The 25444-nt window shown below is 38.6% G+C and overlaps 1 protein-coding gene across 3 annotated transcripts in view; it reads right to left on the minus strand.

Annotated features, from left to right (window-relative positions):
• LOC117409279 (histone deacetylase 4-like) overlaps positions 1-25444 on the minus strand; it is a 233605-nt gene that overhangs the window by 197433 nt on the left and 10728 nt on the right. For all 3 annotated transcript variants that reach the window (XM_059032052.1, XM_034015082.3, XM_034015072.3), the window contains exon 2: positions 21448-21714. In XM_059032052.1, the coding sequence (XP_058888035.1) occupies positions 21448-21475 (28 nt within the window). In that variant the 5' untranslated portion in view covers positions 21476-21714. The remainder of the gene's footprint in view (positions 1-21447; positions 21715-25444) is intronic.

Raw genomic sequence — 25444 nt, forward strand, 5'->3', positions numbered from 1 at the left:
TTTTGTATGTTGATGATGTCATCCAAAATGGCCACTATGTTTTTTATTGTAGCAACTTCCCTTTAACACCCTTTAAAGACAACCACACTATGAGCATATGTGCCATTGGGTTTGTTTCAGTCGTACTAGCGGTTTGGGAGAAGATCTTTGTAGTTTGTGATTATGACGTCTGTACCGTGCAATTTTGACGTCATGCAGCATGGCCGCCATCCCACAAAAAACAGTTAATCTTGGACTACCCCTCAACAACTATAACAACTTTCAGCACTGTGCAATAAGTGGTTTTCAAAAGACGAATTTTTACATTTTGGCAAAATGTTTTTTTCCAATCCAATATGGCGGCCAAACCATGTGACTTACGACATATGTTCATTAGCATTTTCCATCTTCCCATAAGCATCTACCAACCTACCGAATCTGGTGAGTTTTAGAGCAGCTTTTGGCAGAAATAATAATAATAATAATAATAATAATAATAATAATAATAATAATAATAATAATAATAATAATAATAATAATAATAAACACAGCAATAACAATAGGCTTCCCAGCCTATGGCCTGGAAGCCTAATAATAATAAGAAGAACTAGAGTTGTACCAGTAACAGTACCAGTACCAAACACTTTAGCAAATAGTACAGAATCAAGTGTGTGCATACTATGGATCCCTGAGAAGACCTCTGGTAGTGAGCAGAACAACGCAGCCTCCACCCTGGGCCTCAGCAGGACAATAAACTGAAAACAAGCTGTTAAGACTAAATGAAAACATTTTTAAAAAAGGAATCTGAAGGCGTCATGACTGCCATACGGTTCACAGCTGTTGGCTTTGCAGTGCTGCAGAATGGGCTAACAAAGCTCTGCTAGTCAGGGACTCTTAAGGTGGAGCGGCCAAGCTACCGAATCAGGGTCAGCAGAGCACAATCCACAAGGGTCTGCAATACAGCAATGATGGTTCCTGCAGATCATATCAAAGCAACAGTAGATGACCATGATCTACATCCACTGACAGACTGACAGATGCTTCTTTACACACCCATATTCTGATACTCTGTGCTGTACATTCCGCCCTCTCCATTTTCCCACCTTAGCTAGGGGTCACCAGCAAGGGGATACTAAAATGACAACGTTCACTTGCTTCAGGGAATAGGGTTGTGTCAATAATTAAAACTACCTTAAATGCCTGTTAAGACTAATAATTTTGTATTGTCATTGTATTACCCTTGACTGAGTCTTAAGCACTAATGTTCGGCAACAGTTACTGTAGGTGTCCCAAGCCGAAGGCACTTAGCAAAAGAGTAACTTAACAATTGTTAACTTAACAATCATCCACTAGTGCAGAGGGCATCATTGCTATTATAATATACAAATGTTTTGTGTGTGTGTGTGAAGAAATTGTTTTACTGTGCTTTTACAGTAAGTTATATTTTGTCTAGATTTCTTAGGCTGCTTGAGAATTGCGTCGCCCTTTAAAGAGAGTTCCAGGATTCCTGCTTTTACTCGGAAACATTTTGGCTGCGACGAAAAGGGAAACTGAAAAGTAGGTATGTTTTTAAGTATGCTCTACCATGCACACAATAGATTTTGGATCCTTAAAATAAGTGGTGCATCTCACAGAATGTAAATCCACTACCAAAACAGCAAAATATGTAACAATTAAAAAAAAAGACTCAATATAAAGATGGTACAAAGACTGTGGGGGGGAGATTAACTATATATTGATGTCATTCAGGCATACTGGTGAATTGAAATAAACCTAATATCCAGACAGCCTGCAGTACTATTTATTTGTGTGTTACTTACTTCACCACCGATACACCTTACCTGAGAAGTGGTTATTTTTTATAATATACAGATTCCATGACTTGAAATACTGCATACAAAGCTGGCTAAATGAACATTGAGCTCCCCAATGCCAATTTCGTACAGTTTTCACAAGGGTTATATCTAAGCCAGTTTTCTTTGTTGTTGTTTTTGTTTTCTTGGTCTCTAATGAATGCTCTGGCTTCTACTGTGGGAATGTTAAAACAGGCTGACATTATCAGTGTTTGGAATTTATTTTACTGAAAACAGTGGTCGGCACTTTAAGAGACGTATTAAAAAAATGTAGGGAAAGTCATAAATTGGCGATGTGACGTTAAAATTATTGTGTGACCGGGAGATATGAAAACGTCAATAAAACTCTAGACCATCTCAAAAAAATTGGAACTGAAATATTAATATTGCTGGTATTTTATACAGTATGCACAACACCACTTCACTTTTCCATTATATTAGTATGCTTCTCTGCACTTTGCATTGACCTAGCTAATAGAAGAGCAGAATGACACAGTTCAAAAGAGCTGGCACCTTGCTTTGAGCTCATTCTTTACCAGTACAGTGTTCTGCAACAGCTGCAACACTTCGAAGGAGATAACTGATAGTTTATGACTTGGCAGTTCTGGTAATCCATCCCTGTTTTTAGCTCAGCACAGCAGTGTGGAGTAGTTGTTAGGGCTCTGGACTCTTGACCGGAGGATCGTGGGTTCAATCCCTGGTGGGGGGACACTGCTGCTGTACCCTTGAGCAAGGTACTTTACCTAGATTGCTCCAGTAAAAAAAAAAAAAAAAACCCAACTGTATAAATGGGTAATTGTATGTAAAAAATAATGTGTAAAAAATAATGTAATTGTATGTAAAAATAATGTGATACCTTGTAACAATTGTAAGTCACCCTGGATAAGGGCATCTGCTAAGAAATAAATAATAATAATAATAATAATAATAATAAACGTTCATTTTAATCTAAATTAGATTGATGTTTTCTGTGTACTGTATGTATTTTTTCTTTGATAAGGAAAATAACAACATTATTTTCCGGGGTTTATTGACAAATTCCCAGTTTCCAGTTACTTCTATACTGTACTTTACTGCACTGTTAAAATCGTTGGCAAATGTTGGATAAAAAAAAAAAGAAAAATATTGGAATGTATGTGTAATCAAATATTAAGGTTCATATAATTATCATTATCATTATTTTTAGCGACGCATTTATTGCCCTAAAAACTGCAGTTTACAGCCTTATAATTGTTCAGTACTGAAGTCAAGGCTGAACAGGAATACTGACGTAAGAACATAGTCAAAAATACTATAAAACACTCAGTTCTGTTGTAAAACTTTTATTACAATTTTATTAATGTTAAAAAAACCCTCAATACTGTAAGTTTTACCAATGAATACAATACACTGGGGCACTCTGGTGGTTTACAATGTCACCAGAACCCCTTGATGGAATTTACAGATAGTTGTTAGAGTTGTGAGTTGCGTATAGAATCCAGAGGCCCAGTTTAGAACAATCGTGCGGTGGGATAGTGACCAACACTGCTTTGCCTGCCATCAGTAGCATTCAGGAGGGAGAAATACTTTGAACAACAATGTAAACCAGAAATCTGGACAGAAAACAACTCAAATCTTCCAAACTGAAGCAGTTATTTTTTAATTAGGAACAGTGACCTCAGATTTGAGAAAGTACCAGTAAAAATGTAACAAATTAAGGGGCTCCCAAGTGGCGCATCCAGTAAAGGCACTCCGCGTGGAGTGCAGGATGCATCCTATAGCCTGGAGGTGGCCGGTTCGAGTCCAGGCTTTTACACTGCTGACTGTGGATGGGAGCTCCCAGGGGGCGGCGCACAATTGGCCGAGTGCCAACCGGGGACGGAGGGCTTAGGTCGGCCAGGGTTTCCTCGGCTCACCGCACACCAGCGACCCCCTCCGGGCGCCTGCGTGCTTGCCTGTAAGCTGCCCTGAGCTACATTGTCCTCCAACGCTGTAGCTCTGGGTTGGCTGCATGGCAGGCCTGCAGAGTGAAAAGAAGCGGTCAGCTGACGACACACGCTTCAGAGGACAGCGTGTGTTCGTCATCGCCATTCCTAAGTCACTGCAGGGGTGGTAGCAGTGAGCCGAGCCTAAAATACAATTGGACTTTTCAAATTGGGAGAAAAACTGGATAAAATCATCTGCTGATTACTAAATTAAAAAAAAAAAATGTAACAAATGAATCACTGATGGGAGCAATGAGAATTGTTGATTGTGTAACTTGGTAATAATTAAACAAGTCTGACATACATCCCTGCATCAAGTTTGACATACAGATGGACAGATGTCTCCCTTTGCCCCCAGATTTGAGTGTGGAGTGGTTGTCTACAGCTATGCCCAAAAGTTTTGCATCACCTAGAGTTTTAGGATTGATACTTTTTTTTTCTTTTTTTTTTTTTTAAACTGTATGAACAAGATGTAGATCTTTTATTTAACATCATGTAATCAAAGAAACTACAAAATTATATCGCAAAAGTCTGCCGGAAACCATAATAGTAGTACAGTATTTTATGTTAAGATTTCGAAGTGTAACATATTTCAGTTTTTCCAGTTTTTCATGAAGTATATGGAAAATTACAAAACAGTATGTAATTCAATATGTTAACATAACATTGTTCAGCAGGTTTCGTTCAATGAAGCAAATGTTTTTATTTATGTCATGCAAAACTTTTGGCCATAGTGTGTACAGTCAAATGTTCAGCTACCGTATACACTCCCACATTCTAGTATCGATAAGCTAAAAGATGTCTATAGCAAGTTTCATCACATTTATTTAAGATGTTCTTGGTAATGTAAAAAGGACATAAAGGACTGAGAGCTGGACATACAGCCAAATTGTTTAACAGAGATTATGACAATAACTTGTTCTAGAGAAGGTACTTAGCAAGTTCCACCACAACAGCACAAGCGTTTCTACAGATATATACAAAACCCTAATGTTACACATCCACGGCAAGGGTGATAACAATAGCTACTGTAGCTAGAAGATATCATATAAAATGTAAAGCACTATACTTATTATTTTTCTATTGGAATTCTTCGATACATGTGTTTTAATAGTTGTTTGTTATAAACACTACAGTTTTAACTTTGGTTGCCATTTTTCTAGAAAGACTGCTTTACCATTCATTTAGTTTTCTAGTTTAGATAAACGTACTGGCATGTAAACCAACTGAAGCAATCGGGCGCTTCAGGTGAAAGACTGTATAAACATCCTATCCTGTTCTCTTTTGATCTGCCTTGGTAAAGAGATGGCAAATTATGCAATTATCAAAGTCTTTTAAAATGGCTTCCATTAACACTGCAGGGTAAAGGTCAAGTAAGCTTTCATCTCTGTAATTGGGAGGTTGATGTGCACTTTAAAAAAGGCCAAAGCATCACTATCCTCCTTTTGCAGTCTGCTTTGTAATACACCTTATTACCACTGTCTTTCTTTGAAGCACGGCTATTTCGGTTTGTGTGGATCATTTCTGAAGTGTAGAGAGATTATACTTCCACCATCAACCAACAGCCAATAAAACAGGCTCTTCATATCAATGAAATTACTGAATACAGTAGGTAATACTAATATTAGCAGGGTATCTGCCAAACCAGAGCATGCACATACAGAGGGTCCTCATAACTGCATAATAATCACACTGTAAAGGTGAATGTTTAGTCAAATGCAATCAGAAATGTCTATATGAGGCTAAGAATGCATGTTAAAAGTTTAGTGTAGATTGGTGCAAAATGAAGTGTTCACCTTGTAGTGTCCCTTATAAAAGCTGACCATACTATAGGAAAAGCATAGCAAAGTGGATAAAGCACAAGAAAGCACTGCAAAGCACTGAGAGGTATGGTAAAGCAAATTTAAAAACACATGGTAATCCATGGTAAACAATGGTAAATGCATAGTATACCCATAGGAAAAACCAAGACAAACTGTATACACTGCCTTTATTTGTTGGAACATGCTTTTATTTGAAATTATGATAAGTGGGAAGGTCTGTATGAAGTTTAATTAACACTGTTTAACGTATGTGTTTTGCTGTGGCATGTGATGTACCGCACCTAGAACCTTTCAGCAGTCGCCACACCATCCATGCAATTTCCATTCCACCTTAAAGGAGTGGCCCATTTGGATCAGCACACATTTCCACCACTCCAAACCAAACAAACAAAGCTCCACATTTGCAGCAGCAGTTACGCACATGAACTGCATTGCTCATGTTGGAGGAATTCTGATGCTCTGCCCTAACAACTGTCTTTCATTAAATAGCAGCGTTTATCAAATTGTGTAACACCACGTAAATAACCCAGAGCGTAACCACTGAAAATACAGCCCTGGCTAAAAAAAAAAAAAAAATGTATATATATATATATATATATATATATATATATTGTAAGTCGCCCTGGATAAGGGCGTCTGCTAAGAAATAAATAATAATATATATATATATATATATATATATATATATATATATATATATATATATATATATAAATATGCTCTTCACCATTACATCCAATTGAGAAATAGATTTACTTTCACTGTCCAGAAACATGTTGCTATTTCAAAATTATCTGTATTCAAAATGTTTTCTTTGCTATTTTAAAATCACAAATGCCACCAAATCCAATCATCCACACCAATGGCCACAAAAATGGAAAATAGTATATTTTGTATTCTATAATAAAAGCTGTTTCAAGTCGGTTTCAGTCATGATTGGCAAGGCTGCAAGACTTGCAAAGAGGGCTGACAGGGTGCTTCCGTAACTGAGACCGCACCAATTAATAATGTTCAAGAATCAAAATGAAGAGCATTTTGGAGATTCCCACTTTCCTGTTGGAATAAAATACGAGACATTGAGAAATGGTCAGGCATCCCTTCAGAGCAATTTAAACAGCTTGCAGACTCATCAGGTTAAATCAGTGCTGTACTGCACGTCCATGGCAGCGCTACAGCCTGTTTTTTCATTTTTCCATGTATACAATAGGCAAGCCATCAAACATACACTCCTGAATCATGTGAACTATCAAAAGGATAGGGTCCCACCTCTTCCAGCAGAAGTCACTGTAGGGCAGTGGAGTTTGAAGACAATGGCATCTTTTCTGCCTAGTTCTCCTGAATATGAAAGCTGCTTTTTTAAGCAACCTGCATTAGAGCTTGCCTAACATGGCTCCAATTAGATGATTTCTTCACGATTAAAGGTTAACCTGTGGACTGAGGTCATAGGAGTAGCATGTTAACAAATGTGGTGTTGTTCTTTTGTAATGATTTTTCTAGTCCTGAAGATAATGGAAAATAAAATCATAATGGATTCAAGTAAAACACCATTGGTGGGAATAGCAGGCATTGAATGTCATAGGGGTTTGTGGCCACTGTTTTAATGCACCTACTGTATACAGTACTAGCGATCAGTAAAAACAATAGATGTTTTTTTTATTTTCTGCCTCGTTTAATTTTCAGCCTCGTTTAATTTTGAATGCACTGTCAAATACTACATTAAACATTTAAATGATATACACCTGGGTGTTTATAGAGCGTGCAGTACTTTTAGTAATGATATGGATACAGGCAGGAGTTTATAAAAGGAAGAAATTGAAACCCATATGCACACTATTCCACAGCTCTGGTACTGTAAGAGTTTGGATGTCATGTGCCTCCTTATCCAAGACTGCACACACTTACAATGTTTCATAACAACAGTCTCCAAAGGCAGGGCTCTCTAGTATGAGCCATTGTGAAGAACAGCCTTTGCTACAGGAATTAGAAATAGCATTCAGAGCAGAACAGTCATGTGCTCTTCCAGAAAGAAAGTCATGCAAGACTATGCCACGTTAAATCCTCCTTATTGACAGTGTTATGGCTTGTGTTTCTCTTTTTTTTCCCATTCCTGTACTGTTGAGAAACAACCTGAAAAGTTTACCATGTTTTTATATATGGATAAATAATATTGAGTGCTGTGTATTGCGTGCATTTTTCCATGGTTAACCATGGTTTTTACCATCATTTACCATGTTCCCAATGACTTCCATGCTTGCGTGTGCTTTCACTACTGCTATACCTTGAAGTATTGCTCTCCCACTTTTAAAGCAATAATGTGATACAAGCTAAATCAAGCAAGCATTCTCATTCTAGAAATGCATTTATACAGCACACTTAAATGACACACAATCCCTTCCTTCTTGTGCTCTGAGGCAGTTAATTCCTATTCACATAATATTCTGAATCTTCAGACAGATGATGATCTATAGAGGCGTTTTATTGAGGTTGTTTCTATGTCTCTGCTTATCTGTGTATTAGTGCCTGGAATAGTTAATTCCCATCCTGGATACAGACTGTTAGCCCTTGGTATTTCGATGTATAACTCTGCTTTTTGAGAGTGCAGAGGATTATTTACTTTGATCCCCCAACCCCCTCCACATCCTTACATGTCTTGCTGTCCTTAAAATATCCTATCCTACCCCAGCAATATCAATATCCGCAGCAATTCCCTATGTTTCCTTATAAAAAAGCACAATGGAATTGATTTCTGTTTACCAAATCAGGGACTGTGAAACCTTCCCTTAGTGGCATAGCATTAAGTCAGGCTTCATAGGCAATATCATATATTATGCAGATTAGGATGTTCTCTGTTAAATCAGACGGACACACTCTGTTGACTATGTGCACCACACATCAAAATGATCTGAATTTCACCCCAGGGAGAAATAGAAAACATTTTAAGAAGTTATGCCTATGGTGCCTGACTTAAGGACACCCAGTAGGAGTTAAGCAATCAGGCCTGTTAAATAAATTGTTCCTATACGGTATCTGCATGGAAATAGAACAAATGTGATATGGCTTAGCCTACATCCACTGGGAAGAGTGTTGCAGGGGGATAGGTTAATAGTTATACTCTGGTGTACCAGATGTACTTGGAGATGTTTGAGAGCTGTTTTGTACTTTGTCCCATCAACACAGTTAAAACAAATCCCTGGAATGAGACAGGGGCTGGTTCCAGGAATCCAGGCAAAACAGACAGACAATACTAGATTTGGCTGGATCTACTGTAAACAGAAGCCATTTACCCACCAAAACCTACTGAAGTCACTTCCTGCCTTGCAAACAAGATCATAGGGGTTATGGTGATTGGATGTTGCAACATGGTCATAGCTTTGATGATAATGGTTTGTATTTTCGGAAGAACAAAAGGAGCACATCAAGAACGTAAAAAGTGATTCTGAGGTGGCCTTAAGGCAAGGAGTTAGCTTTAATGAAGCGGATTGTACCTTTAAATCAGGGAATGTTAGTTTCACCAATTAACATTCAACTCAGATAGTATAATGCTTTCTAATCATACCCCCTCCCTCCTTTAAAATCCTCTCTGACGACGCTGGAGTTAGTTAAGCCTTGCCTTTGAAGATTATGAGTCACTTTACAACCACAGTGCCCCTGCAAACTAATATGCTCAGTAATCCACTGGCTTTGACAACTCCCAGAGCGAGTTATTATGAAAATGAATAGAAGGAAAGCTTCAGCAATGTGTTGGACTGACCATGCAAACTCAGGCCTGCTGTAAATCCTGTCCCTCACAAACGTTTCCATTGGCTGTGTGCATTCCCGTGTTTAACGCCAGAGAAAACATCAGGTCTCAAACTGCCTGCTGGAGAATTGGCATCTCTCGGATTGTTTCGACTCAAACAGGCCAGCCGGTTTTATTGTATGGGACCTTCAACTTGGTGCTCAGAGCAACTTTCTGTCTTTTTTTAAACTGTGGAACTAATGGTCTCATTCATTTACTGAAGCCAATAATAAAAAAAAAACAACAGTTATCCAATACAGTTCTTGAGGATCTGTGGGCATTACAATTTATGTAGCAGAACAGATTCTCAAACATTGAAAATTACTTGAAGACGAAGTACAACATAACCTCTCCCAGATTCTGACACACTCAGTGACGTGCTAAAGAATGAACTTACAAAGTTTCATCACAATTGAGTAAGTGGTTCCCTAGTTACATTTAGTGTAGTACTCTAGTGGGCCTCTCCTCTTCTATCACTGTTGCTTCAAGCACTGTTTAGAGGCGTCTGCTTGGGCTGGTTTTTATATTCAGTGTAAACAGCCTCATAATCTGTGGTGTGTACAGGCGCACACCCCTATACACATAGACAGACAAGCACCAGCTTTCTGTGAAATGTCTTCTTAATCTTGTAAAATAAAATTCCTAGATTCCACCAGTTCCTTTGACATACTTTGCTTAAGCTTTAGGAACCAAGGAAAAAAGTTGAAATTACATACCTTTCTGTGTTCTGCCTCCACTTCTAAACAAACTAAATCTGACTTAGAGAATGTACTGTTCTATAGTTTCGGCAAGCCAAAAGCACAATATGCGTTATCAAGACAGTTTCCTCGCTTCCATTTCCTGCAGTGTACTTGTACTATCTGCCTCCCTGATTGCTGTGGGAAACTGCCTGTGAGCCAACTGCAGATACAATTGTATACATTTCAGAAGATGTATGAAGCATGTGAACTCCCTACCCCACGGAGGTTTGGATTTTATCTCAAAGGGGCAATTCAACATCTAGGGAGGTGTGTAACATTCTTAAGGGTGGGTTTTATAAGTTGGCATAGAGCCTTACCCCTGCCAGTATTTCCCTGTGATCAGGAGCAGCTGTCTGATTGACCTTTGACATCCTTTTGTGCTGTTCAACTGCATGAAATGGGAGAGTGGTTGGTTTAACATGCATGGTAAGTCTAAACTAAAATGTAACAACTGTCTGTTTTGCAGTATAGCTGCATTGTTCATTTATTTTAAGTATAGCTACATAAAAATGTTTGACATGCAGACAGCTCAATATGTCCTCAGATTCTAATACTCTTTAGTACTAAATTATATACCAACCAACTTCAATACTGGTTCTTTACAAATGGAGTCACTGCAGTACAAGGTATATCCCCAGTATATAACCCAGTTATTGTGTTATCCTCTAAATTGTGTTTCTTTATAACATTTTACACAAAAACCCATCCGAGTGGATATTTCCAAGAAGGTTTAAGTTAAAAAGCTTCTGAAATGTGTAAAATGTTTGGAAAACCATGTGGTGGAATGGTGTTGTTTACTTTTTGCGCTGGAGAAAAAGCTTAGTAACTCTGTCCCTTTGTGAATTTGGCCTTGCTTCAGCCCGTGTGCAGCCTGCTTCTCTGTTAATGTTTGAACCAGGCGACTTGCTGTTTATGACGGTTTATTTGACGCAGAATCTGCTTCGCACAGCATGCCAGCAATTAATCACTAGACAGGGAAAGCTCTTTCAAACACAGGCTGAGGGCACTAGTTAACTATCCCCTGCAGAGAGAATGTAACCTACTTACTAACTCTTGTGAAAACATGTGGCAACCATATGAAAACAAGCTCCTAATTATAAACACAAGATTCCTGGGGCTTTTAGTTTTCATTTTTAGAACTATATTTTCATTGGCCGAACAAGGAAACTAAAATTTAGTTAATATCTAACTAAAATGAACCATATTTTATATGCGATTATAGGTCTTGTTTTTTTTTTAGGCTTTTGATATAACCACATTTTGATTTCACTTTTCTTATTTCCTTATAAATACATCATCTCTGCAATGAATTGTGGGATTGTAGTTCTGGTCAACCTCTAATTAAATTTGACAAAGAAATACAGTACATCTGTCACTATGCACAGCAGAAGATAATTCAGTCAGCGTGATTAGCCCTTAAAGTATGCTTAAGGAAAGGTGACTTAAATGTGATGAATCCGTTCTGTTTGCTTGCTTCACAACATATTTTCAATGTACGGCCTCAATATTGCAGTATGTCGGAAAAAATGGCAGTGCCCCGGATGAAAGGAACATGTTCTTCCAATAGGCTTCAACTCTCTCAACGTGGAAGTTAATTGCCATTAATTGGTACTCAATTGTAACAGTTGAAGAAAACCGGCTTTTCTTGTTGTGAAATTAGCATATTAATTAATAGGCTTGTTCATTTAATAAAAAATTTAAAAAATCTTAAAAGGGAATTTTTCAGAAAGAGTACCTGCAAATCCCTAACTGAGACCCAATGAAATCAACTCTTACATTTAAGGACCCACAATAACCATGGAAAACAATGTACCTTTTGTTTTGAAGCCTTGTAATCTATTACAGAGCGTTTGCCTGCTTTTCTTCCCCCATCTCTCCAAAACAACAATGGCAGGTACAGTACTGCTCGGTCTGGAGTCTCATTAATCTAGATGTCCTGCCGCATGCCAGAAAACTCCTTGAGCTCCCACATCACAAAAGGGAACACAGCGTCCTGTTTGCTTTTGTCTAGAATCTGTGGAATCTTACTCTGTGAAGAACTCTTGCCAGGTACCGCTGCTGCCTGCTTTAGCAAGGAGCGAGTTCCTATTGTAAACTCACTGCTGTTAAAGTAATGATGCTGGAGGGGGGTTAGGTAGCTCTGTAATGGGAGACAAAGACTAATACTGATTGCTACTGTAATCATTTTCTCTAGGATTATTATCACTGGCCCCCTTATCGTTGTACTGAAGATCTTTTTGTTGTTGGTTAGTTTTTTCTGTTTATCGTGCTGATGTTTCACTTTACCCCTAAACAACTGTTGAGAGCTGTTTCCAATAATGTATTGTAGTAACTGATTGCACTTCACTGTAAGTCACCTTTCTACATCCATAGCGTTGAAACATGTGCAGATAATTGTATAATACAATATAAAATGGGAGATGGTTAATGGGCCTAAACTGTATATATGACATAGTGGTGCCCATGTTACTTATGAAGTCACATTATATCAGATTTTACTGAGTATGGTCTACTTACAGTATGTCTCTTTTTGTATTAGTGCTTGCACTATTGAGATGTACCTGCGCTGGCCCTGTGGGCACAAAGTGAATAAACTAAACTAAAACTAAAATTACCATATGTCATAAATCAGCCCCTTTTAACAAAACAGCTTCCCCTGGAATGATGCTTGCCATCTAGCCCAAAGGAAAGAGTGCCTCCTACTTACTGTATACAACACTGCTACCCAGCTCCTGGTCCAGGCCCTGGTACTCTCCCGCCTAGACTACTGCAACTCCCTCCTGGCTGGCCTCCCTGCGTCCGCCACCCGTCCGCTCCAGCTCATCCAGAACTCTGCTGCCCGCCTGGTGTTCTCTCTGCCTCGCTTCGCCCACGCTACTCCACTACTCCGCTCGCTCCACTGGCTCCCGATCACCGCTCGCATCCAGTACTCTTGTACTAGCCTACAGATGCCTTGACCAGTCTGCACCCAGCTACCTCCAGACCCTCATCTCTCCCTACACCCCCACTCAACCTCTCCGCTCCGCCTGCACTAGAAGACTAGCTCTACCACCGCTACGCTCCCCTGTCTCCAAAGCCCGCTCCTTCTCCACCCTTGCTCCGCAGTGGTGGAATGACCTTCCTACAGATGTCAGGACTGCCCAGTCCCTGACCACATTCCGGCGCCTCCTTAAGACTCACCTCTTCAAAGAGCACCTGTAGAACTCCTCTGTTTGTATCCTGGGACACTATCACCCTTCATGTAAATGTGCTTTATTTTGCTCTTATCAGCCCCTATTTTACTGCATTTAATCCTGTACTTCAGAATACTGTAATCTGCCAAGTTTTTAACCTGTAGTACTTTGTATTTAATCACATCCTGATGTAACTATCACTATTTAATCATATCCTGATGTAACTATCACTATTACCTGCTGTATTATTGAATTGTGGTTTGTCAAACTTGTCCTTTACTTGAACAAAAGTTATTGTATTTCTTGCTCTTATTGTATTACTTGTACTGTAACGCTTGAAATGTTTTTGCTTACGATTGTAAGTCGCCCTGGATAAGGGCGTCTGCTAAGAAATAAATAATAATAATAATAATAATAATAATAATAATAATAATAATAATAATAATAATAATAATAATAATACTACTATTTCATACAATGCAGAATAAGTATTCTCTTACTGCCCCCCACAGGCGACAGGGATATACTGTAGTGGATTCTGGGGATATATGTCTGTCTGCAGATTTTTCCATACATTGCACTTGCATTTTTGCAGGTATCTCGAAAAAAAGTGTATTAAATTGTTTCCATGTAGCATAAAGTATTTGGAGTATCAAATTGTTGGAATATTTCGTGGACGTTCGTGATCTGTACATCCGTCCATTATTCCGAATACTGTAAAAGTCATTTTAATAAACTTTACATTTGCTTACCTGACTGTAGTGCCACTTACTGTATTAACTATTCATTGCAATTTCTTAAGTCTGTTCTATTCTGTTGACATATGTCATAGTCATCAACTTTTTCATCATACTAATAGCTCTAATTTTTTATTCAAATCTGTACTTGTTTACCAACCAGGCCCAAAACAGGAAAACGTACAGATTTTTATAATAAAACGTACCCAACTTTGAACCTGTATGGGGCACACTGGTTTAATATGTTTGGCAAACTAAACATCAATGCCGCTTCAGCTGTCTGCTCAGTTCAAGTGGTGAGTTTTCAGTAGGAATCTGTGTTTTCCACATTAGTCTTTGGAAGCACCACAATCCACTCAAAATCTGGTCCTGATTGAAACTTACAAACTGATGCGTGAACATTTCCGTTGAACAGCAAATACTACAGCGAGCCAGTTCAAACCACAGTATTTTTTATTTTGTTTTACTCAATGCTTGTTTTCCTCGACAAAATATCTGCTTATATTCTGGTTGTTCAATTGCATGTACTGTAATGAGTAGTGATGATGGGTGTTAGTTACAGTGTCCTGCAAATGTGCAACATGGCTTAAGTTTTTTGTTTTTTTTTCTATTCAGTGTTAGATATGGTGCTGGGTATTATTAAATAAGAACAAAGAGAATTATGTATGCATAGCTACAACTAAAAACAAAGGGCAACCTCGCCTGCTTTCTTCCCTGAATTGTGTCATCTTCACAGCTACTGTTTTTGCTTTTTGTTTTTTACCCTGAATACAACAAATGATCCACAGTAGACTCAAGCCTAGTATCATTGTGGGAATATCGCCACACCTCAGGCCCGAGGCGCAGCAGAGTGTCTTCATCCAGCCTGAGAAGTAACAATAAACCACAACGACACACACCCTGGAGAGCCATATTGCAATTATACAATAGCTATAGAGAATAGTGGCGATTTCAAGAGATATCATCACGGCTATGACATCACATAACCCATTGAAATGAAGGAGGATCCTAGTCATTGTATAATTGTTGGAAGAGAGAGCGATTGAACAAATAAATATTTCTCAAAAAAAAAAGTGTGGTACAAGGTCAAAACACATGGGCAGGCAGGATGTGTGCTGTATGTAATGTATCTATTTATTATAGATTTGTATTTATAAAGGTACTTACAAGTTTCATTTTTTTTATATAATTGCTGGTTTTGTTAGTGATCACAAGCATTCCGTGGCAAGAGGCACTTCCACAAATCATGATGTGGTCCTTAATTTATGTTGTATAATTTTATAGGAATTGAAATGTAGAACATTTGTAATTTTTCACTTATTTAGATTTTTTTTTTTTTTTGTTCTGAAAAAAATATGAATATATTTTCTAGAAAATTTGACAGGCTGTGGAAGTTGGAAAAAGGATGCAAACACTTTACAATATTTGAATTTTACAAATTATGTTTGTTCCAGAGATACTGGATTGTTGTTTTTTTTCAAATGGGTTAACAAGTTAATTAGTCGTACTGGACAAGGTCAAATGTCACTGTTTCTGGCCCAAAAATACAAAAGGTACGAACATATCAGCCAAACCACAAGTGGAATATCCATGAATAAAGTTATACCCATATACAGAGCTCTCTTTTGCCAAAGACTGTTGCAAACCACTGTACATCTGCCTGGCTATGGTAAATACACTGGGATTGATACAATAACAGCGCTGCCATGTCACTGGATTTCCTGAGGTATAGCTGTGCAGTGACTGCAGCTGGATTGAGTTGTATCTCCATCCTGGCCTGAGGCTCTGCACATCATTCGTGACAGCCCTTTGGAGCAATAATAAAGCAGCGTGAAGAAGAAACCAGATGACAGAGAGCAAGCGAGACAAGGCCCCTGGGATATAAAAAATAAAAGACAAAAACAGATAAGGCAAAACATGTCTGTCACAAAACAAAGACAGTTTCAATAGGCAACGCAGCAAGAAGCTACAGTACTTAGGCTCACACATGAGTATCCAATTTCAAATTGACTTTTAAACCAGAAACCCAGTCAACCTTGAAAAAAAAGGAACAGTGACTAATTCTTAAAAGGTCAAGGAAACTGCAGGCTGCTCTAGTAGTATCACAGTAAGTCCACGCAAAACTGCAGGCCGCTCTAGCAGTATAGAAAAGATAACTGAAAACTGCAGGCTGCTTTAGTTGCATTGAACTGATATCCACTCAACACTGTGACGGAGTCAGAAATTGCGTGTGACGGGTAAGTGCATTAATTTGTTACATATATATATAATGGGGACGGATTTAATTCCCCATTATATATTTATATATATATATATATATATACACACACATATATGTAGGGTGGTAAAATGCGACCGATGTGTATCTGGGTAACGGATATCCGAGTGCTGCCTCTAGTGGTGGGACGAACATGTTTTTTTCATGTTCGGATATTCGTCTGAGAGAAACATATTCGTTCGGATAGTCGTTTGGAAGTCATTAAATGAAAAACATTATTTTAAGTGGAGAGATACTCTGGGAGTATATTTATTGCGTATGACATTTAAACAAAAAAATCTGAAAAACAACAAAAACACAGCACTTGCGTATACTACTGACATTGCGGCAGTACTTCAGGCCTTTTCGTAACTAACAAATACCAACCAATAAAGACATTTAAATGTACTAACATTTTGTTCTCAATATGTGTTCAAGTGCCTTTATAGAATTTAAATAAACTCACCCTTGCGTTGTTAACTTTACAGTCCAACAGAAAATAATTTAAAAACAAAATCAGAAAAAAAAGGGTTTTGTTTTTTTAAAGTTCAGTTTTTTTTAAGAAACAGAATTGCGTCCATGACTTCTGCACTTAGGCGGGGCCGCTTGTTTGTAACGGTGTTACCGGCTGCTGAAGAACCCCTCTCTGACGGAGTCGATGTTGCCGGTATGCATAACATTTCCCTTGCAAATTGGGACAGTGTTGGAAAACGCGAGGCATGTTGCTTCCACCATGCAAAAAAACATCGTACTCAGATCGGTCGTCCACGGTCGTAACGGCCATCTATGTTTGGAAAGCCGCTCAATCATATAGTAGGTTGCATTCCATCTCGTTGGTACATCTTGCATAAGCACTTCTTTGCAGAGACCAAACTGCTCTTGTCGCTGGTGTAGTTCACTCTGTGCTGTGGAGCTCATTCTAAAGTGGCCAACCAACTTTCGAGACGCACCAATAGCACGATCAATCTCCGGTACTGCCAGACCTTTCCAAATTGAAAGCTGTAAACTGTGTCCCCCACACCTCACAGCAGTTAAGCCCATCTTTTCTGTCATGAGCAACATATTGGCGGCATTATCTGTAACTACTGGAAGTATTTTAGAAATGGGGATTGCAAAGTCTGACAGTATTTCCTCTAAGTGGTGCTGTAGATTCACAGCAGTGTGGCTCTCTGCAATCGGTTTTGTAGCTAGAATTTTAGTTTGTAAATTCCACTAACCGTCCATGTAGTGGCAAGTTACAGTCATGTATGACTCGTTTGCTACACTTGTCCATGTATCTGTTGTCAGGGCAAGAGAACTCACATTTTCCAGTTCGCACCTAAATGCTTTTTGTTCATCATTGTGCTGCTGTTTAGTTCTCTTACAGTTTTGCGACATGGCACCTTGTACTGTGGTTCAAGGCGATGCAGCACCTCGATGAACGGTTCATCTTCAACAATACTGAGCGGATGCATTTCCTGTACCAAGAAGTTGACCACCTTGCTTGTTATTTCATCTTTACGCGATTGTGTTAGCGAAGTTGGTTTCTTAGCAAAGGTGATGGTCGTCTGGCCTCCGGCTTTATCTGGATTTTCTTTTGCAAAGCTTGCACTGTACAGCATTTCGTTGTTCATTTATTTTGTCAAAATAATTCCACACGTCAGACTGAGGCCTTTTGCCACGTGCCATATTGCAACGTCTGAATGAAGCGCAAGAGCAAACACACATGATGCTTATTTCCAGCTGTTTTCAACTCTGTAATTTCTTGCAGCAGACACTAACATTTTATTACAGTAGCCTGTTACTAAAATAAACCCCACATTATGTACATACAGAATGTATAATGTACTTGTTACTTTGCAAAAAAAGATAATAAAAACGCACAATACGCATTTCTGACGAATACAGATATTTTATTTTTGTCTTTGAATACATGTAAAAAAATATTTGTTCAGATATTCTGATATTTTTCCCAACCCTAGCTGCCGTATGCTTACAATTGTACCCAGCATTCTCTTCAACAACCATTTGAAGATATACCAATAGGAACCTCAACAAAAAAAGCTTTCTGGCCTCTAACACAGAAAACAGATTAGCTTCCTTGGAGTGGTCGTAACCTGTCATTGCTTATAAAGAGGAGGTAAAATGTCTAAGAGATACAAATGGCAAAATCATAGATGAAGAGAAAAAAATTGAAATATATTCAATGATTACTTTTCATACGTTTTTACAAAGGAGGATATGATGGGCAACATGCCCCACGTCGACCTGTTCCTATCCAGTTTTAAATAACTTTAGCATAACAGAGGCAGAACTGTTAAAGGGACTAGGAGCTCTAAAAATAAACAAATTCCCTGGGCCAGATGAGATCTTTCCAATAGTACTCAAAGAAATGAAAGAAGTAATTTACAAACCGCTAACCATGAACATGCAACAGTCTCTTGACACAGGGGTTGTACGGACAGACTGAAGAATTGCAAACGTAATACCGATCCACAAAAAGGGAGACAATAAGCCTGACTTCTATTATATGTAAACTTATGGAAACTATAATAAGATTCAAAATGGAAAATTACCTATATGGTAACAGTATCCTGGGAGACAGTCCCTCCCGACCTGTGAGGGCGCTAAGCAGCGAGAACAGAGTTCCCTGGATGGGCTGGCCTGACAGTTCTTTCCCAGGATTCAAGGGAAGTCGGCCAGCTAGAAAGGGGGCGGGACTCCATTGCATTAACTCATTGACCCGGAAGGGAAATGACGTGGCAGCCACAGATTGGAGAGGCAGTTGCACTCGTTTACCAAGGGGTCACGTGTGACAGCATAAAAGGGGGCGGAGAATCGCAATCTGTTCCTTCGCTTTGGTTAGTGTTTCGAAACATGAAAGGACCCTGTGAATTATACGTATTGTGAGTGTTTTGTTTGTTTGTCCATAATTATCTTGTTTGTGATTATTAGATGGCTAACACGTTCCGCAGCTGTCGCCAAGGGCTAGCACAATAGCCGGAACAGCACTCCACTACTGTCACTAATAAATTTTATCACCCACCACGAGCACTACTGCACGCACCCAGGACTGGTGACCGTGTTGGTATATTGTGGGGCGGATATATATTGTGTTTATTATTTGGGACTGCAACCCTGTTGTTATTTACCTTGTGCAGTACACATTGTTGTGTATTGCCGGGGGATTATTGTTTGGTCACCAGACCTTGATATAAAAGAGAACAACAATAAAACCTTTTCCAAACTGGACTAAAAACATCACTGTGTTTCATTCACACACTGCATCAGTTCTGCACCTGTATCCACTCAGCCACCTGTTCACAAGATGCAACATCGACAATGGATAACTGCAAAGCATATGACATGGTTTATTTAGATTTCCAGAAAGCTTTTGACAAAGTCCTGCATAAAAGATGAATTCTAAAACTGAACACAGTTGGGATTCATGGAAATGCATGCATATGGATTAGGGAGTGGTTAACATGTAGAAAACAGAAAGTACTGATTAGAGGAGAAACCTCAAAAATGGAGCGAGGTAACCAGTGGAGTACCACAGGAATCACTGCTATTCCTAATCTACATTAATGACTTAGATTCTGGTATAGTAAACAAATTTGTTTAATTTGCAGATGACACAAAAATAGGAGGAGTGGCAAACATTGTTGCAGCAGCAAAGGTCATTCAAAATGATCTAGACAGCATTCAGAACTGGGCAGACACGTGGCAAATAGAGAAAAGTGTAAGGTACTGCATGCACGCAATAAAAATGTGCATTATAAATATCACATGGGAGATACTGAAATTGAAGAAGGAATCTAAGAAAAAGACCTAGGAGTTTATGTTGACTCAGATATGTCTTCATCTAGACAATGTGGGGAAGCTATAAAAAAGGCCAACAAGATGCTCGGATATATAGTGAAAAGTGTTGAATTTTATTCAAGGGAAGTAATGTTAAAACTTTACAATGCATTAGTAAGACCTTACCTAGAATATTGTGTTCAGTTCTGGTCACCTCGCTACAAAAAGGATATTGCTGCACTAGAAAGAGTGCAAAGAAGAGCGACCAGAATTATTCTGGGTTTAAAAGGCATATCATAAGCAGACAGGCTTAAAGAATTTAATCTATTCAGTCTTGAACAAAGAAGACTACGCGGCGATCCGATTCAAGCATTCAGAATTCTAAAAGGTACTGACAATGACGACACAAGGGACTTTTTCGACCTGAAAAAAAGAAACAAGGACCAGGGGTCACAAATGGAGATAAAGGGGCATTCAGAACAGAAAATAGGAGGCACTTTTTTACACAGAGAATTGTGAGGGTCTGGAACCAACTCCCCTGTAATGTTGTTGAAGCTGACACCCTGGGATCCTTCAAGAAGTGGTTTGATGAGATTCTGGGATCAATAAGCTACTAAAAACCAAACGAGCAAGATGGGCCGAATGGTCTCCTCTCGTAAACTTTCTTATGTTCTTATGTGCTATAAACCTTTCAACATTGAAACACTGACATCATGGTCTCAATCCCAACACAGACTGATTGAGAATAAAACCATTAGTCAATTAGAAGAAACCTGTGATAATCTGTGGCAAGCCACTATACCATGCAGTACTAGGAGAACAGGTTTAATAATGGGTTTAAAATAAAACAGTACTGCTGGGCCAAAGCTCTGTCCTGTAGTAGCATCAATGAGACAAGCAATGCTAGCCTACACAAGTGGACATTCTTAACTAAGAGAAAGCAACAACAGCTTAATATCATATTGAATATGGTAAAACATGACTGAGGAAAAAGACAGGTGACTCTGATCACTTGGCTGTGTGTTTATGAAAATGCAGCAGAATGCATGTGAATTATCTTCAGAGACTTTTGCATAGGGCACCATGTTTGCAATTTACCTATTTTGCATTAAATAATCTGCATGCTCTTCAACTGTGGCGAACATCAAAAAAACGGCTACAGTATTTATTTGGTGCCACTATAAGATTTTTAGTATTTGGTAACACAAAACAGGTTATAGAAAACTCCAGTCTCAGCAAGTATATTGTTCACTTCTTATAAAGACAAACATGTAATAAACAGTTGACAGAACAGTGGAATCCACTGGCCAAACTTGCATAACCAAAAAACAAGCTCAAAGTGATGCGGCCTGTTTTACGGTACCTGGGGATTGGCTTTGGGAGCTCATCATTGAAGGGCGTCCTGGAGACTCCACTGGGTCGGTCTTTCCAGGGGGGAGAGAAAACCCAACAGAAAAGCTCAGCTCTTCGAGCCACACTGCTCCTCGGATACATACAAGGGAGAAACCATCCACTGCATAAACTCTGGGGGGGGGCTTCGTTCACCAACACACCCGTCCTCCAGGCACGGATAATCCAATCCAAGTACGACAAGTCAGGGGGCTGCTTTATGTATTATTGTATTCACAACCTGTGTTTTAAAAGGAGAAAAGGGAAAATTACCCACAGGTTTGTCCATATTCTCTTACAAGTGAGACACTGTCAAGAGCCAGTAAAGACTGGGTTTCAGTCCAAGCTCACATACAGTATCTCCTGAGCCACTTTAATGTGAGAACTCAGTTGATCTAAACCAACATTATGAATACCAACTTCTCTAACATTTCATGGAGTCTGAGCTCCAACCATATTCTAAATTGTTCAAGAACTAAACATTCATCACGGTCCATTTTATTTCCTCTTTATTACCTATCAGTGGAATGATCATCCTGCTTCAGTGTATTATCTAAGGAGTACCAGCATCATCCCCTAAAACTGCAGTGCCCCACAATCACTCTCAATTTTACACAGAGACCATTCCTCTGTATTGTTTACTGCATTCTTCCATAATTTAGCCTCTTGTGCACTCTGCAGAAAGCAAACATTCCCCAACAATAGTTTCACTGTTGCTATAGAGACACAAGCTGACTCCCCCATTAAACCTACTTGCCAGTGAGTCACTCTGTCAGCCACATGGAACTTTCAGTAGTAGGAGGCTAATGGCACCACTTACTTATACTGCAGCAAAACTTACATGCATTGGGTGTATATATTATATATATTATATATATATATATATATATATATATATATATATATATATATATATATATATATATATATATATATATATATTTTTTACAGGAGACTTCTCTAGACCTAAAATATACTGTGAAACAACAATCTTAGTAAAGATCTGCCTGGCATAAAATCCAATAGTCTGTTTAAAAAAGCATTAACTAAGCAAATGATTTCACAGTATCTACCAGCAGTTTTTACAGTGCCCAATTATTTTACCCCAAATGTTCTCCCCAATTTAAAATGTCCAATTACATTCCCTCACTGCAGCAATTCCCCACAACAGTTCCAATCCCACGACCAAGCCAGCTGCCTCTTTACATCCAGGAAATGGAGAGCAGATGCCTGCAAGCGACCAGCTTCTGGAGGACAAAGGCCAGCCCTGCAGACGTCTGGCCAGTAGGGTCAACTGCAGCGGGAAACAGTCCTTGCTGGTTTTGCCTCCCAGGCTCGCGGGACACCAGAGCTAATGTAACACTCACTCTGGAATCCCCAGCGAAGACCAGTGACTGTGCTTTTACCAGATGAGCCACTGTTTTTTAACCTTGTGCATACTTTAATGCACACTATACACTGTTTACCAGACCTTTTAAAGAGTGAGTATGTTTTTTGTTATGTGAGACACAGTTTTCTCTGTTTCAGTGACACCTACAGTCGAAACAAATGTTAAGTTTCTTAATAAAATACCTTTAAAATGATGTATTATACATGTGGTTTGAACTTGAATGCACCCTTTAAGAGTGGGGGGCTAATAAGGTACTGTAATTGTCTCTCTAAATCCATCCTACCTTAAGCACTTAACTTTTTCTAGATAATAACAGTAAATAAATAACAGCCCTTCTGATATGCCTAGTTGCTGTACTGTAGCACCTGGTAATGACACATTTGAGAAGTGAACAATAGGCTCACAATACTCTGAGCATTACTGATGGTTCTGCAAAGCAGTCGACCACAAAAGCTCCTGACAGCTCAGTAATATTATGTAACTGCAAACAGCTGCTCAGTTCAGGAGGGCACCAAAGCCTCTTATTTACTGCAGTTGTAATTTTCGATGCATGTCGACTATCCCATCATTACTGTCAAATGCTGAAAGAAAATACTGTAGAACCTTCAAAAGGTATAGCAGTTTCCCTCTATGATTTAAAAAATACATGTTTACAAGTCCATGAAGAAAATATGCTGTCTGCGTTTCAGCACCATTTGAAATAAAGGGCAAACAGAACACGAATGCAATTGATATACAGTATCATCATCCTATTGCTGCAAGTGGTAGCTATTTGTCTCACAGTGTGAGCTAATACTGTACCAAGCATGTTTTAAAGGGAGAGGAAGAAACGTGCTTCCTAATGTAGAATGTTTGTAACCTCTCGGATAACCTACGGTATCCAAGAGGTTACAAATGTTTGCAACCTCGCGGATAACCTAAGGGATAACAAACACGCCGACAGTGTAAAATAAATAACTACAATATTAATGTTTATAAGATTACATTGTGTGCAATACTGATGCTCAAGAACTAGAAATGAAATACTGAATATTAAACAAATAACCATACACTGTTTGGGTAACATGAACACATTTAAGCTCTGAACTATTAACACCTTCGTTCCTACAGCTTAAACTTTCTTTGGGTAAGAACAGCAATCCGGGCTGTCACAACTTCTAGTATAGTGTCTGACTCTGAAAAGCTTTACTTTTTGAAGAATGTAGGTAATAAATTTCATTTCAGTGTGAAACTGAACATGGTTTAGAAAACAGCTTCATATACCATAAATTGGTGAAAAATAGTAGCTTAATAAAAATGTGGTGAACGCTTTTTTAAATTTTTTTATTGGATGAACTGAAAACAGCCCCCATCTGCCCCTATCTTCCTCCCACGTCTGTAATTGCATTGTTGCCAACATTTACTATATGAGCCATATATTCATACATTCGTGATATTAACGGCCACCCACACAGTTGTTACAAGAGGAACCCAAAGACAATACGAGCTCTGGAAAAGGCATTTGATAATATTCACTCTAATGTGAGCCTACGTAAGAGTAAAGAGTAAAGGTGGTTAAGAAACCATGTTGGCTTTAATATTGACCTGGATATTTATTTCCTTCGGTTATTACTTAACTGAACTATTGTCTTATACTATAGTACCTAAACCATTACAGCTAAACAGTGCATCAAAATTGTCTGCGATAGGTCAAAATCTGCTTGCTTTTCCGGTGGAATGACCCCTACTGGTATAAGCCACTGGTGCATGTGGTTGTTTATTATCACACATAGTATACAGTACACATCTGTAGTACAGTGTACGTAGTCACAGCACTGTATGTTAGATTCCATTTCATTTCCTAAATGTTTAAACTTATTGGGGATGTTTGTAATCATTCAAAAAAGCCATTCAGAAGCCTTCTATTATGTGCTGTACTTTCTTATAATACGCCAACATTCATGAGCACAAGACATATAATCATAACATTTATGTGTACAGTATGTGGAAAAGAATAAATATATACATAACCTTAGACTGCACACATCTGACTGTATAAACACTACAGCTGACCTCTCTATTTGACATGCATATCTTTGACAATGGATAAAATGTCTAGAAAAAATTGTATACTTGGAAAGCATTTCAATATTTAAACTCCAAACTACTACCATCCCTAGTATAGTGATCATATTCATGCGCCTGAGCTTCATACTCACTTTATACATGTTTTTGTTTGTTTCAATGAAAACTTGTGATGTGTATAACTTGTGAGTGCCTTTTTGGATTGATCTAAAAAAAAAAAAAAAAAAAAATCTCTTCTAGGGATCGCAATGTAACCAGATCATGGTCCCTTCCACAACAATGCTGGTTTTCTGTTCCCACCATATGCACTCATTTGAGCCTGAATCACCAGCACTGTCGCAGGAGGGAGCAGGAAATGTACTGGATACACTGCAGTGTTTAGATGAAAAAAAGATTTCTCCTGGCGACAGTAAAAGGTGAAAAAAAAGTAATTCCCTAGTTGATTCACGCTATGATGTGTAAATAAAAACAATCGGGATTACTCTATGTTGAAAAATGTGTGATATTAACAACACGG

Source organism: Acipenser ruthenus, chromosome 10, assembly GCF_902713425.1.
Source record: "Acipenser ruthenus chromosome 10, fAciRut3.2 maternal haplotype, whole genome shotgun sequence".
Lineage (NCBI taxonomy): Eukaryota > Metazoa > Chordata > Actinopteri > Acipenseriformes > Acipenseridae > Acipenser > Acipenser ruthenus.